Raw genomic sequence first — 12,801 nt, 5'->3', positions numbered from 1 at the left:
ACTGGTAATGCAACTTGAGAAGCAAATATATTCTGATTTTCAACTAACACAGATAGGCTTGTTGCCCTATGTGGTAAAAATATCTGCATACATGTAGATACCTGTAGAACCAACACAAAGTTCTGATTTCTTTTGGGCGACCTTATGTTTATTTGCCTGTCATCTTCACAGAAGAGATGACTCCATTTTGAGTTTCTGAAGGGCTGCATGTATCAAAATTAAGATTAAATTACAAGAAAAGTAATCTGATTTCTCTGTTCATGCACAGAATTCACAGTGAGAGAAATGGAATGCCTTCTCTCTTGCCACCTACTGGTTTTAAGGCACGTGGTACACAATAAATAGTGCCTCCTAGCAGTTAAAGATCTAAGGGCCAAGAGAAGAAGGAATGTGAGATTCCAAGCTTTCCAGTGCTAACTATAACCCATTACTATACTGCTGGCCCAGTTCCACGGAAGTATTTGGAACCTAACTCCCACTTGTTTCCAGAGGAGTTAGGTGTCTAAACACTTGTGTATCTGAGCTTCCTTTGATTATAAGCACATCTGTTAAACAGTTTGTTCTAAATTCTGGGTCAAAAAAAGCACTTATTCAAACAGCGTATTTGTTCTGGTATGTTCTCGGTAAAAACATTAGCTGGATAAAATTTGTTGGAAAGGATTTCTTTAAAGTCTAATAAAGTGTTGTGGGTTTGTTGTTTTTTAACTCATTGGAAGTGTCTACACTGCAAACTGCCAAGAAGATCAAGTCTGAAGAAACTAAAGCTTGAATAAGTTATGTGAAAATATCAGAAGAGAGAAGAATTTAGAATTTATGCTAACTTAAATTGACTTGTGTGCTAATTGACTATGGCTCAAATAGAATTAGAAGGCTGATTGAATGCAAGAAACCATATTGCGAATGTGTGTCATGAAAAAAGACATTTCCATTTAGTTATTCCTCAACATTTTAACCTATGACAAAACACTTGTATTTCAACAAGGACGAAAGAGTAAAAGCTGCTTTGGTAAGCAGCTTTTCCTTCCATGAAGACTTTGTGGCACAACACAGGAGCCAGCCACAGCTGAAACGTGTCTCCTTTGCTTTGCAGTACTGCACCCTGTAGCATTCCTTGTACTTCCAACTATTTACAAAGGTGATGAGTAAAGGCAGAACAAATGCAGATTTCACTTCTTTCAGTACAGATGGTGAAAACACTACAAATTGATCTGGCCATGTCATCTGTTACACAATGTGAAGAATACTGATGACAAATATAAGCTTTAGTAAGAGTTAGAAACAAATCACAAAAGTAAAATAAAATTTCACTAACAAGCATCTACCCTTAAGAAAGATGTTTAACAAGTTTGTGTCTGATTACAGTATCTATTTGAAAAGAAATATTCTCTATTAAATTCATCAGTGGTAGCAAAAAAAAAAAATCTGTCCTATGCCGTGAGAACAGCTGGAGCTTTCCAGGGAAATGCACCTTTCCTACTCCAAGCTATGTGTATTTTATAAATATAGCCACATAAGTCTATTTCAGCAACAGCAGTGCTGTGTATGTACTAGACACTTAAGCACATTCAGCACACAAAAGAAAACATTCATTCCTTGTAGATGTTACAAACCAGGAAAGAGAAGTATAGGGAACAGAGGAAGGTAACTAAATGGTGCCCACATCATATTAACAGAGTAATTTGTTTATCATATTGTTATGGATGCTGTTTTTCTCTCTTCACCTACATAAATCTTTTCTTTATGTCTTCCAGTTCACTAACCTTAAGAACAATCTTAAATTTCAATCACAATGTCTTTATGGGTTTTTTTAATAACATCTCTGCCATCCCTGACAAACCATCACCCTAAAAGAGGTCAGAACTATCCTAACTTCTGAGCAAGAAAACAATAAATACTGTTCCAACAATAAAAACTCTTCCAGTGCAGAACTCTGGGACTTGTTCATCACAGCATTTTGCCCATAGGATGAAGAGCCAGGTTGAACAATTTTATTTTAGTCTTGACATTTGAGATGCTGGTTCCAGAACAGTATTTTTGTCCTAAGTGTCTACATAGTTCTTCTTGGTTTTATGAGATTACACGAGACGAAAAGCAACACAGGAACACAAATGCAAAACCAATCTAAACAAAGGTTGAGTTCCTTCAACCTTACACTAAAGGCTATGATCTAGATCAAGAGAGCTATTTTACAACCCTCAACAGAAGCTGCCAAATTCTATTCCAAGGAAGTACCCAAAACGATGAGAGCATTTCATCAGTCTGGATTGCCAGTGCCTCACACAAGAATAAAATAACAAGCATGGCAAAGAGGTATCATCCTCGTGAGCTAAATAGGTCAGGCATTTTTGGAAAGATTTTTCAACCAAGAGTACAACAGATCTGCAAAACTTGCAGTGTTCAGGGAACTCAAACGAGTACAAATGACTACATCACATCTCAGCAACGTGGGCCACTGCTAAGACGCGAGATGACCCTCTGACCCTTCTTCCAGCTTTCTACAGAATACTGAGCTGCATTCAAAGTTCAGCTCCTTATTTTTAATACCTACAGCCAGCATACTAAAGATTGACAAGAGTTTTCACACAAATGTTATGCCTACTGACTTTGATTCTTCAGCATATGTGATCTTCTAAGATACGAGTAAGGCTTGTTTCTGTGAGAGGATGAGCATTCCTGGGGAAGAGCTGAAAACTGTGACATAAACCTCTGCAGGAGGCTAACGGCCATCACAAAGCTCTAGTCCTCTTATGTCCTCTAGCATGAGCACATAGCAACATGCGTGTATTTATATATATCTGCATCAACCCTAGCAAAATAAATACCTTTCTCTTTGTCTACAGGGAGAAGGTGACACAACAAGCTACATACGACAGGTATTAGTCACACTGCTTAATGCACTACTGGATGCTGCTCTGGTGTTTTGACTCTGTGCAGAGTAGGCAAGTGCAATAGTTTTCAAACATAATGTTTCCCTTCCAATAAACAAAGAGTTCACAAAGATAATGATTTGAATAAAAACCAGATGATAGCTGGCAAGCTGCGTGCAACTGCTGTAGAAGGCAGCAACACCAGAAGAGTATGGGAGGAAGATCTACCTAGCAATTGAGACAGTATTTCATGTACTCTCCAGGGTGTAGTATAAAGAGCACATGGCATTACAGATGTAAACAAAGCTTTGGGTGCATTATAACTGATGGCAAAACCAAACCAAAAAAATCACATGATTTGGAAAGGTAGAGGAGGCTGCGAACGGTCAAGAAAAGCTTGAATGTGATACAAGGGAAAAAGAAACAACAATGGAGCATTTCAAAAAAAAGAAAGGGAAATGGTCAACCCAACCACCAGATACATGCCCTTGGAGGCTGTGGGCTCATCACCTTTCATTCCTCTACCCCGAGCTTGTTCTTTAATGTAAGGTCTCCTGTGGTACCCCTCAGAATACTAAAAGACACTTCATTGACATTCTTTTATTTATATGACAATCTGCCCCCCAGAAGGCACGATGATGGAAGCGCATTATGACATTATCCCTTCCTTTCCTTTACAAGTCACTTCTCAGCCATAATTAGAAGTGAGGCATTTCATGAGATAAAACAAATGGTTAATCAGAATTAGCGATTCCTAAGTTCAAGGTTGTAGACACAGTACAAACATTTCACACAGCACTTGCATTACAAAAAAGAAAGAAGATGACCTTGAGACATCTTCAATAAAGTCAGCAATGTAATTTGATCATTCATTTACAAAGCATGTTTTCAGCTCATATTCAAACTGCACAGACTGCTTGGGAAGGACATAACATACAGAAATTATGAAACTAAATCTCGTCCAATTTTTTTAATCCTTAAATTTGACTCACTCAAAGGTATTTTACCAATCCTGAAGTTGTCTTTTTATTGCTTCTTACCATTTCTGCTGCAGAACCAGCATTCTTGCTTTTCCAAATTGGTGTTTTCTGCAGAGAATTGTACTTTTCATTCCAAGAACTGGATAAACTTCCCTCTGTTGTGAAGAAATCATGTCTTTAATATAAATATATGTATGTCTTAGCATAACTACTATCCAAAAACTAGCATAGCATCATCAACTACCAATACATTTTTGTTACTTGCAACATCGTCTTTGGATTCAACTACAAATGGATTTTAGATTTCAGTGTTTTTATGAAATCATTCTGAACACTAATTGAAAGAGATTTTAAGTACAAGAAGAAACATGAACAAAACATTTTGTTCCTCCTGACAGCATTTCAAGATTCCTTGAAGCCTCCTTTGCTGGTACCACTTGCTTCCAGTGCCAGGCTGACACACATCTATGGACAGCCGTATAGCATCTGTCACTGAATCCTGGAGAGGGTAAAGCTCTACAAGACCTGACCTTCTTCTGGTTCTAAAAACAATTTAAGTAGGTGCACACCAACAAGTAAATCCAATTTTATTGAAATAAACCTATACAAGTTACGTATTCAACACACCCATTGTCTTTGTGTAACAGAAGTCTTGTAATAGATAAAGAAACTTGTTGGGCAGATTCTAAGTCTTCAAAAATTGTACAAATGTTCATATAGACAATTTCAAATAAAAAGATACAAGAAACAGACTTTTTATTTAGCCCATAACTTCCTGACAGAAAACAAAACTGAATTCCTTCCTACTGTAAATTCTGTCACATGTACAGGTGTCACTAAGAACCCTCCCATCTCATCCTCAAGAGAGGAAAGATTACCTCAATCTTCTCATCAAACCTGATGCTTAGGCAGCACTTAAGAAGAAAAAACACATTTCAGGAATTCCACTCAGAAAAGCAGTGTCTAAATACACCACAACATATGTAGTTTCAACCACCAAGAATTATTAGCTTATAGAACTAACAACTATACACAATAAAATCAATCACATTTCAAAAAACCCTCCAAACCTTCCTCAGTGTTATTTTCTTTAACTTTTTGAAGCAGGAAACTAAATAAACCTGAAAGTCAGACTGGGTACAATTAAACAGCACATTCATTTCTTACCTTTCAAGCTCACAAGTGCTTTTGCTGAAGAACCTGCAATGTATCAAAAAAGTCCACATAAATCACAAGTTATTTCAAACCATACAACCTATGCAGAGTCTACCCATTCTTAAGTTTATTCTTAGGCAGAAAGTGGAATTTAACATTGAATCTTTCAGAGCAGAATGAGTGAACCCAGTGTTCCCTCCACGGCACTAAATACAGCATTATATGTTTATTACCCAATGAATCTTGAAAGCATATTCATGTTTCGCGGGTTCCCCCTTCCCCCTTCAGTTTCACATCTACAAAACAGCTTCAGATGCTGAGCACTTTTGTTTAACACAGCAAATTGGGGAAAGTACATGTCATTTGGGATGGAGAGGCAGAAACAGGGCCATCAGGATCATCAAATGGATGAGATATTGGCTTTTCAGCATGGATCACTATTCTGAAAAATCTTGGGGACTTCTGAACATACAATCATTTTCCTCTATCAATCAAGAACACTCCATTCAGTCAAGGGTGAGTATGTCAACAGTGGAAAACAACTCAGCAAGAGGCAACAAAGCTTTACGGGGGAGTGTGTCAGTCTCATAGCTGAAGTGCCTGAGATCCTTTGTTAATCACCAAACTCAGATGCTTCACCTGTGAAATGATGGTTGGTCAGCAGAGCAGGGCATTAGTTGACTGGCATCAGAAACAACAGGTAGAGAATTGATGGTTGGCACAATGTTACTGCACTACCTACTAGCTTTATAAGGTCACCACTCCCAAACAGCTTTAGTTGCCAAGGAGTTTTCCACATGGGATAGTTAATCTTCAACAGATGCATGCTGGAATAAGGCTGCTCATTTGTTTTCATTTAACCTGCAACTAAAGTAATGTAACCGGAAAAAGGCATTTATATTTAGGAATACAAGCGTCCAAATAAGGAATTCCTGATCTAGGCAAGTTCAAAGTTAAACTAAATTATTTTAACATAACAAGCCACAGAAAATTATTAACACCAACAGTTCTGTAGCTTATCACCTCAGAATACATGTAGGATATAAAAATGACAGTGTAAATATCTATAAGCTTAATTTTACCTTGGAGGCAACAATGATACATGGGGTTTCTTGTCAAACTCTTCTATACTGATTTTAGGGGCTACATACATTAGCAGCAAACTTCATGGAATATGGTACATTCTCCCTGCTTTTTCCATTTAGCATATACTACCAGGGCCATCAACCCAGAAACTAGGATGATCTTCTAAGCAATAATGTGTTACAATAAAAAATTATCAATATTTAATACAGATTTCAGAAACTATATAAAACTATATAAACTATATTTCAGAAATTATAAAAATTGCAAAAGTGATTTGGGATCGATTAAGTTTATTCAAACTATCCAAAATTTTAGTTTAAATATTTATTAATTTATAGTGTCCCAGCCTCACATTAAATGCCAGTGATTTTGTACACAACTGTTCTGAATAACTAATGTATAATCATAGGCAGTCCTTTTAACCAGCATTTCAATTACAGAGATTAATGTAGAATATACACACTTGAATGTACATAATATATGCTTGAATGTAAATACCTATTATGACAATGACACAGACTTCATTTCCACAAACATCAAACACCAAAAACAGATGGGTGGAAAGGAATAAATAAGGCCTATGCATCACTTAAGGTATTACAAACAAAATCTACTTCTAGCTCCTCCAGGTTCAGAGGATCATGGAGGTGACTTTCTTCATACTGAGAGTAAAAAGAACCTCAACCTAGGGAGGAAGTACATCCAGCAGTGGCTCAGGAATTAGCAGACCTGCTTTCAGTAGCCTACACTATCATACTACTTAAATGCAAACTGTACGATTGGCTTAGTCTTGCCTTTAGCATCCTACTGAGTATTGCTTTGCATATGTTAGGGAATTCAATACTTGAACACAGCGTTCACACTTGACTAATTTTAAAAATTAGGCAAGTTTTCAGAACTAGAACTAAAGACATGCCTTACTGTGATAAAGGCAAAACACTTCAATCTTGTTTCTCCCAAAGAAGGTCAAGATCTGCATTGATCACGAGTACCTACACAGGAAGATAATTCAGACAGTAAAATAGCTTTGCAGCCTTTCTTTATAAGGAAAGGCATAACTAGATCTATTTGTCAGAAAATGGCATTGGGTAAGTTCAGGTTAGCAATGAATGCAAAGTTTAACAGATCTGATGTAACTATACCAAGAAAGGTCATGCACTCCCTACTATTAAAAAAATCTTTAATCCAAGCTTACATTGATTTTTAAAGAGAAAACCATAGGTAAAAAGGAAGCATGGAATTCATGCACAGAAATTCCAAACAGAAGTGTCCTAGCATGCTTAATGAAGAATGTAAGATGATTATAATGGCCTTTTCTGGCCTAAAAAATACCTGTAAAATATGTGCACCACAGATGTGCAGTAAAAATAACTGCGTGCTAGATTCTGAGGCATTTAATATTACAGTAGCAGGAAGCTCATTAGTAACTAAAAGTCAGGAATAAGCGTATTTATGTGTTTTATAACACTTGCAAGAAGCGATATTCATGAAGACCATGTAAAACTGAATTAAAAAAATACTAAAACTAAATCAATTTTAAAATAACCTTAAGTCCACTGAGTTTAGCATGATAAGGATCCCGATGTTTTCATGCTAGAAACCAGACGAGCTCCAGCGGCTGCAGGGCCTGGTGATGGACAGCTCCCCTCGCCCTGAACCACAGCTCTCCTTGCTCCAGCTGCCAGGAATCCTTCCCATAGCCCCTGCTTTCTTCTCCCAGCACAAGGGAGCACGTACAGAGATCTCCCGTGAAGAGAATCTAAACACCCTCCTCTAACTGCTCTGCAAGCAGTATGGAACACTTAAAAGGAACACTGGGAGACTGCCCTCCAAAAAGTATTTGTAATGTGGAAATAGGCTTTGAAGCATGGGAAAAGAAGTGCAAAAGCTTTTCTCCTTTTCAATAATTAAAGTTGAGTTCAAGTTTAAAATCAACCAACTATTTACTGCCTCCCCTCATATGAAAATATCATAACTGAATAGAAGAGGTAAAGAATGACTACAGTTCAATACAGGCAGTTATGAATGCCCTGATGTGTATTTTCAGTACCAATATGAAGCAAAGCAGTTTAAATACAGCTTCTCAACAGCTGATCTTAAAATTTAAACAGGAACACACACAAGCACATTATATTTGTAAAAGTGTTTTCAGATTCTTTTATAATGAATTCCTAACAGCTGATTTTTGAAAATAAAGGTTACAAGTAACCACAGGGATGTTCCATAGCTACTGATTTTACTAATGTGTGGGCACAAAGGGGCATATTTCAAAATTCTAGGATCCAGATCAGCAATTATACGATGTAAAACCTTTTCTCTTCAGATCATTACACTATTTTTCCTAAATTTTGCACAAATGAGCAGTTATTTTAACACTAGTTGCATGACTACCTGAAAAACCTATGTAATTAAACTACATTGCCAGCACTACACATGGTGTGATGGGAAACTCATGGAGAAGGAAGGAAAACCACGAGCCTTTATTATGGATTGAGTCATTAACCCTCTGAGAGATCACTCATCTACACAAGCTCAGCACAAGCTGTTTCAGCATCTCAAACAACTGGCCACTAAGAGGACAGCTTATTTAGGAAATCAGAGGTTGTAGTGATACGACAAGGGATAATAGGTTCAAACTTGAACTGGGGAAGTTCAGATTGGATATAAAGAAGTTCTTTGCTGTTAGGGTGGTGAGGCGCTGGAACAGGTTGCCCAGAGAACTGGTAAATGCTCCATCCCTGGCAGTGTTCTAGGCCGGGTTGGGCAGACTCTTGGGCAACATGGTCTAGTGTGAGGTGTCCTGCCCACGGCAAAGGGCTGGAACTAGATAATCTTAAGGTCCTTTCCAAGCCGAGCCATTCTATAAAAAACATGTATCAGGGATAAAAGTGGGTGTGGGGAGCTTTTAAACTCCCCCAAAACCTGGGGCTTGTTGAAGAGGTAAATGCATAAATAAATGAACAATAATTTATTGCTTCAAGAAGGAATCAGCATTTCCCTCGCGTTATGAGCCCATTAATAAACTGACGTGTATTTTGTCAGCTTAGAGAAGGCTCTGAGGAGACCTCACAGTCTTCCAATACCTTAAGGGGCCTACAAGAAAGCTGGAGAGGGACTTTTTACACAGGCTTATAGTGACAGGACAAGGAGGAATGGCTTTAAACTGACAGAGGGGAGATTTAGACCAGATATTGGGAAAAAAGTCTTCCCTGCGAGGGTGGTGAGGCACTGGCACAGGGTGCCCAGAGAAGCTGTGGCTGCCCCATCCCTGGCAGTGCTCAAGGCCAGGTTGGACAGGGCTTGGAGCAACCTGGCCTAGTGTGAGGTGTCCTGCCCACGGCAGAGGGTTGGAACTGGATGAGCTTTAAGGTCCCTTCCAGCCCAAACCATTCTGTGATTCTGTTTCCAAATCCTTATTAGCTATTGGATGGAAGCCAGTTTTCCAGACATGTGAGCCCTTTTACAGGACTTGCGCAGACAGTAACCACAATACCAAAGCCCTTTTTTTTGCAACACTGCATTCTCATGATGAACAGTATATTGATACCATAGGAACACACAATTTTAAAGGTACAAAGCAGAAATGATCCCAAAATTATTGGGTGTGGGTACTATTTAGCAGACACAAAACTGATCTTGAGCCTCCTCCCAAATGCTGTAATTTGATGTGGCTCTCAAATGCCTTAAACGTCCGGAGCACAGTGGTGCTAGACTCATGACCCCTAAGGAATGGATAATGAAAGTGGCAAGAGATGTGCCGCATCCTTCTTCCAGCTACCCAGAAAAGCATCAGAGCTGAGTAACTGGCTGTGCAGGGGCAGGGGGACTGTGAACCACACCATGAGGTTGTGCTAAGGGTGAAGACGACGGCTCCATCTCTGGCAGTGTTCAAGGCCAGGACAGACAAAGCCTTGGGGCACATGGTCTAGTGTGAGACATCCCTGCCCATGGCAGGGGGTTGGAACTGAGTGATCTTAAGGTCCTTTCCAACCCAAACCATTCTATGGTTCTGTGATTCCTACATGAAGTGCCACGCTTCTGCTGTGACCCCTAACCATGGGATAAAAGGCCATGCAGAAAGATCCTTGTCCCCCTTCTTATGCCTGTCCTAACACACAAGCCCCTAAACCACCACCGGCAATGTCTACCAGTTTACAGTATTTGGCAATATACTGTTTTCAGTATCTGTACTGTAAAAGATACCTATCACTGCTTCAGTCTGGCTTCTTTCTCTGATTCACCTGCCTCTTGGTGTTTGCCTGCATAAAACACAGTAACACTGCACTCTGCAGTAACTCAGTGGTTTACTCCTGGCATCAGCCCCATGCTGATGATCATTTAGTAAGGTAAGCATGCTCCCACTTCCATCACAAGTGGCATCTCACTCTCACTGTTACAGAGCTGATTCCAGGTGTCCTCCTCATTCAGACTCGCTTGTGCAAAAGAAAGCACCAGGATACAGCTTTGCTGTGCTGTTGTCCGCACAGCTCTGCCACTGCCAGAGCTAGGAAGGTCTTCCAGTCACATTTGTACATGATTTATGTTTTACCAAAATCTCACCTTGGCTCTACTGCATGTATTTTATAACCAAGTAACCCACAAATCAGATTGTTATGACTAGTACCAAGAGAAAGGGCAGCTTTATGTACTCTTTAATACACTCAACTGTTCTCCTCTTCTGAGACAAATAGCTGTCTAGTTTCCAGCAGGAAAACTACCCACCATTTACCTTCACTGCAAAAGTACCGGGGCGGGGTGGGTAAAGGAAATGCGTTGACTAGAACTAGTCACTCATCAGGCACTAACCCAACAGTCTACAGAAACAAATTTTGGCTCTAAAATATAAATCAAATTATTAGTATTGGAAGTACTTCTGCAACTGAGACCTTCCATGTTCTGGAATTTGTCAGCTAGGGGATTTGCACAGAATTGGCCTTTCTTCACAGTGCATTGCTCCATCCCGGGTTACTGCATCATACTCCCCTGGCAGCACTAGTAACAAAAGGCCTCAACTACAAGAACCACATGTAAACTTACACACTGACACCTTCATTTTTTACCTTGTTGGTGCGAGCTCTCTTATCCATTTCAAAAGGATAGAGCATCAGCTCTAGAGAAGAATGTAATAATAGTAACTTTAGCAGATAATATAAGCATATATTATGAGACCCAACTGTGCATTACATTCTTCTCCCTCCTGGGTTAAAGAATATTCACTGCCCAGCTGCAATACAGAAATTGCCACAGGGCAAGTAGGTGCTATCAGAATTCTCTGTGAGAAATTCCAATTCATCAGGTTTCTATTTTGAAAACAAAACTGCATAGTTCCTACCAAATTGCAGAATCCCAGTTTTCTTGTCACCAAGTATGCTGCATTTACCTATAATTCTTCTTACGTGAAAAAATCAGTTATGGTCTCGTACTTTACTACAAGCTATGCTTAAAAAAATTCCCAGGGACAATACATAGATCTGAAAGTCTGTTAGCCATTAACTATTCTAACTTTTTTAGAAACTTATTTTTACCCCACTATGGAAGATGCCAAACCCAATTTTGCAATGCTTACTTATTGTCCTGTATAAATTAAGTTGCAGATTGAAAGCTGCATGAAGTCAGTGTTAAATCAGTCAGGACTAAGTTTACATCTAAATACAGGACTGGAAATGGAAGAACTACATGAGGCTACAGTTACAGTTCACCAAAATGGGAACAAATAGGAATGGAAGCACAAGGCAAACTCTCTTTGAAACTTTCACATTTTTAGCTTTTTAGTTCACCAACACTACAGAAAATATGAAACTCCCTATTTGATGAAAAACCAAAATATCACCTACTTGAACCAAACTCCAGTAAATACAAACCTTAGAGGTAAGGTCAGCACAGGAGAAGCCTGTCACCTTCACAAACACATACACTGTGTGTCTGCTTCACCTGCCTAGCAGATACCATAACACTGACACTGCTGGCAAGGGTCTGCACTACAGCACAATCCCAAGTGAAACTGAGTCACATGCTCTGTTCTAGTACCTGTTCCAGGTGAAGCAACAGATCTGTCACATCTTCCTTATGCCACCATAGGCAATATAAAGGTGGCAGAGTTGAAAAGTGTGGGTTTTTTCATACTTCACATTAACTTCTTGACACACAATGGTGCCCGCCTTGGAATATGGGTAAGGTAAAAGGAAAAACAGTAACTTGAACACTGTCCATTCTAGTGCACAAGTAAAGTTGATTCAATAAGCAATAAAACACAGCTCATTATTAATTATCATTGTTTCAGTTGGTCCATGACTTGTATTAATCAAACTGTAATACAGTACAGCATACATGACTGGGCGGTACCAAATTGTGAGTGTTGGTTCTAGCCTTAATTTATGAAGATCCTTCATAAATCTGTTAACATGACACCAGCCACATACGCATATGATAACCGATTTTTCTCCTGACAGTTGTTGGAGTTGTAACAAAGACCCCCACAAAGTAGTCAGGAGGAAGATTTCACCTCCAAGTCACCTCTCTCTGAGAGTGTTCTGATGTAGAAACAGCTGGCATGTTCATTAATTTGCATAGCAATGCACAAAACAGTGTCACTAAAAATGTAAGTCTACCCTGTTGGACGCGCATGGATTGAAACTATTAAACACCTTAGTTTTAGCTTGGCATATATCTACAGTTGCTAAGAAGTCATATCAAGATAGCATGTAGAGACATTT

At 39.0% G+C, this 12,801-nt stretch overlaps 1 protein-coding gene across 1 annotated transcript in view; it reads right to left on the bottom strand.

Moving 5' to 3' along the window:
- Nucleotides 1–12,801, bottom strand: part of LIN9 (lin-9 DREAM MuvB core complex component) — a 36,714-nt gene that overhangs the window by 22,879 nt on the left and 1,034 nt on the right. The window contains exons 2-3 of the mRNA XM_065679761.1: nt 5,015–5,047; nt 3,908–4,002 (exon numbers count right to left, since the gene is read on the bottom strand). Coding sequence (XP_065535833.1) covers nt 3,908–4,002; nt 5,015–5,047 — 128 coding nt within the window. The remainder of the gene's footprint in view (nt 1–3,907; nt 4,003–5,014; nt 5,048–12,801) is intronic.

Source organism: Lathamus discolor, chromosome 5, assembly GCF_037157495.1.
Source record: "Lathamus discolor isolate bLatDis1 chromosome 5, bLatDis1.hap1, whole genome shotgun sequence".
Lineage (NCBI taxonomy): Eukaryota > Metazoa > Chordata > Aves > Psittaciformes > Psittacidae > Lathamus > Lathamus discolor.
This window is presented reverse-complemented; position numbering and strand designations above follow the sequence as displayed.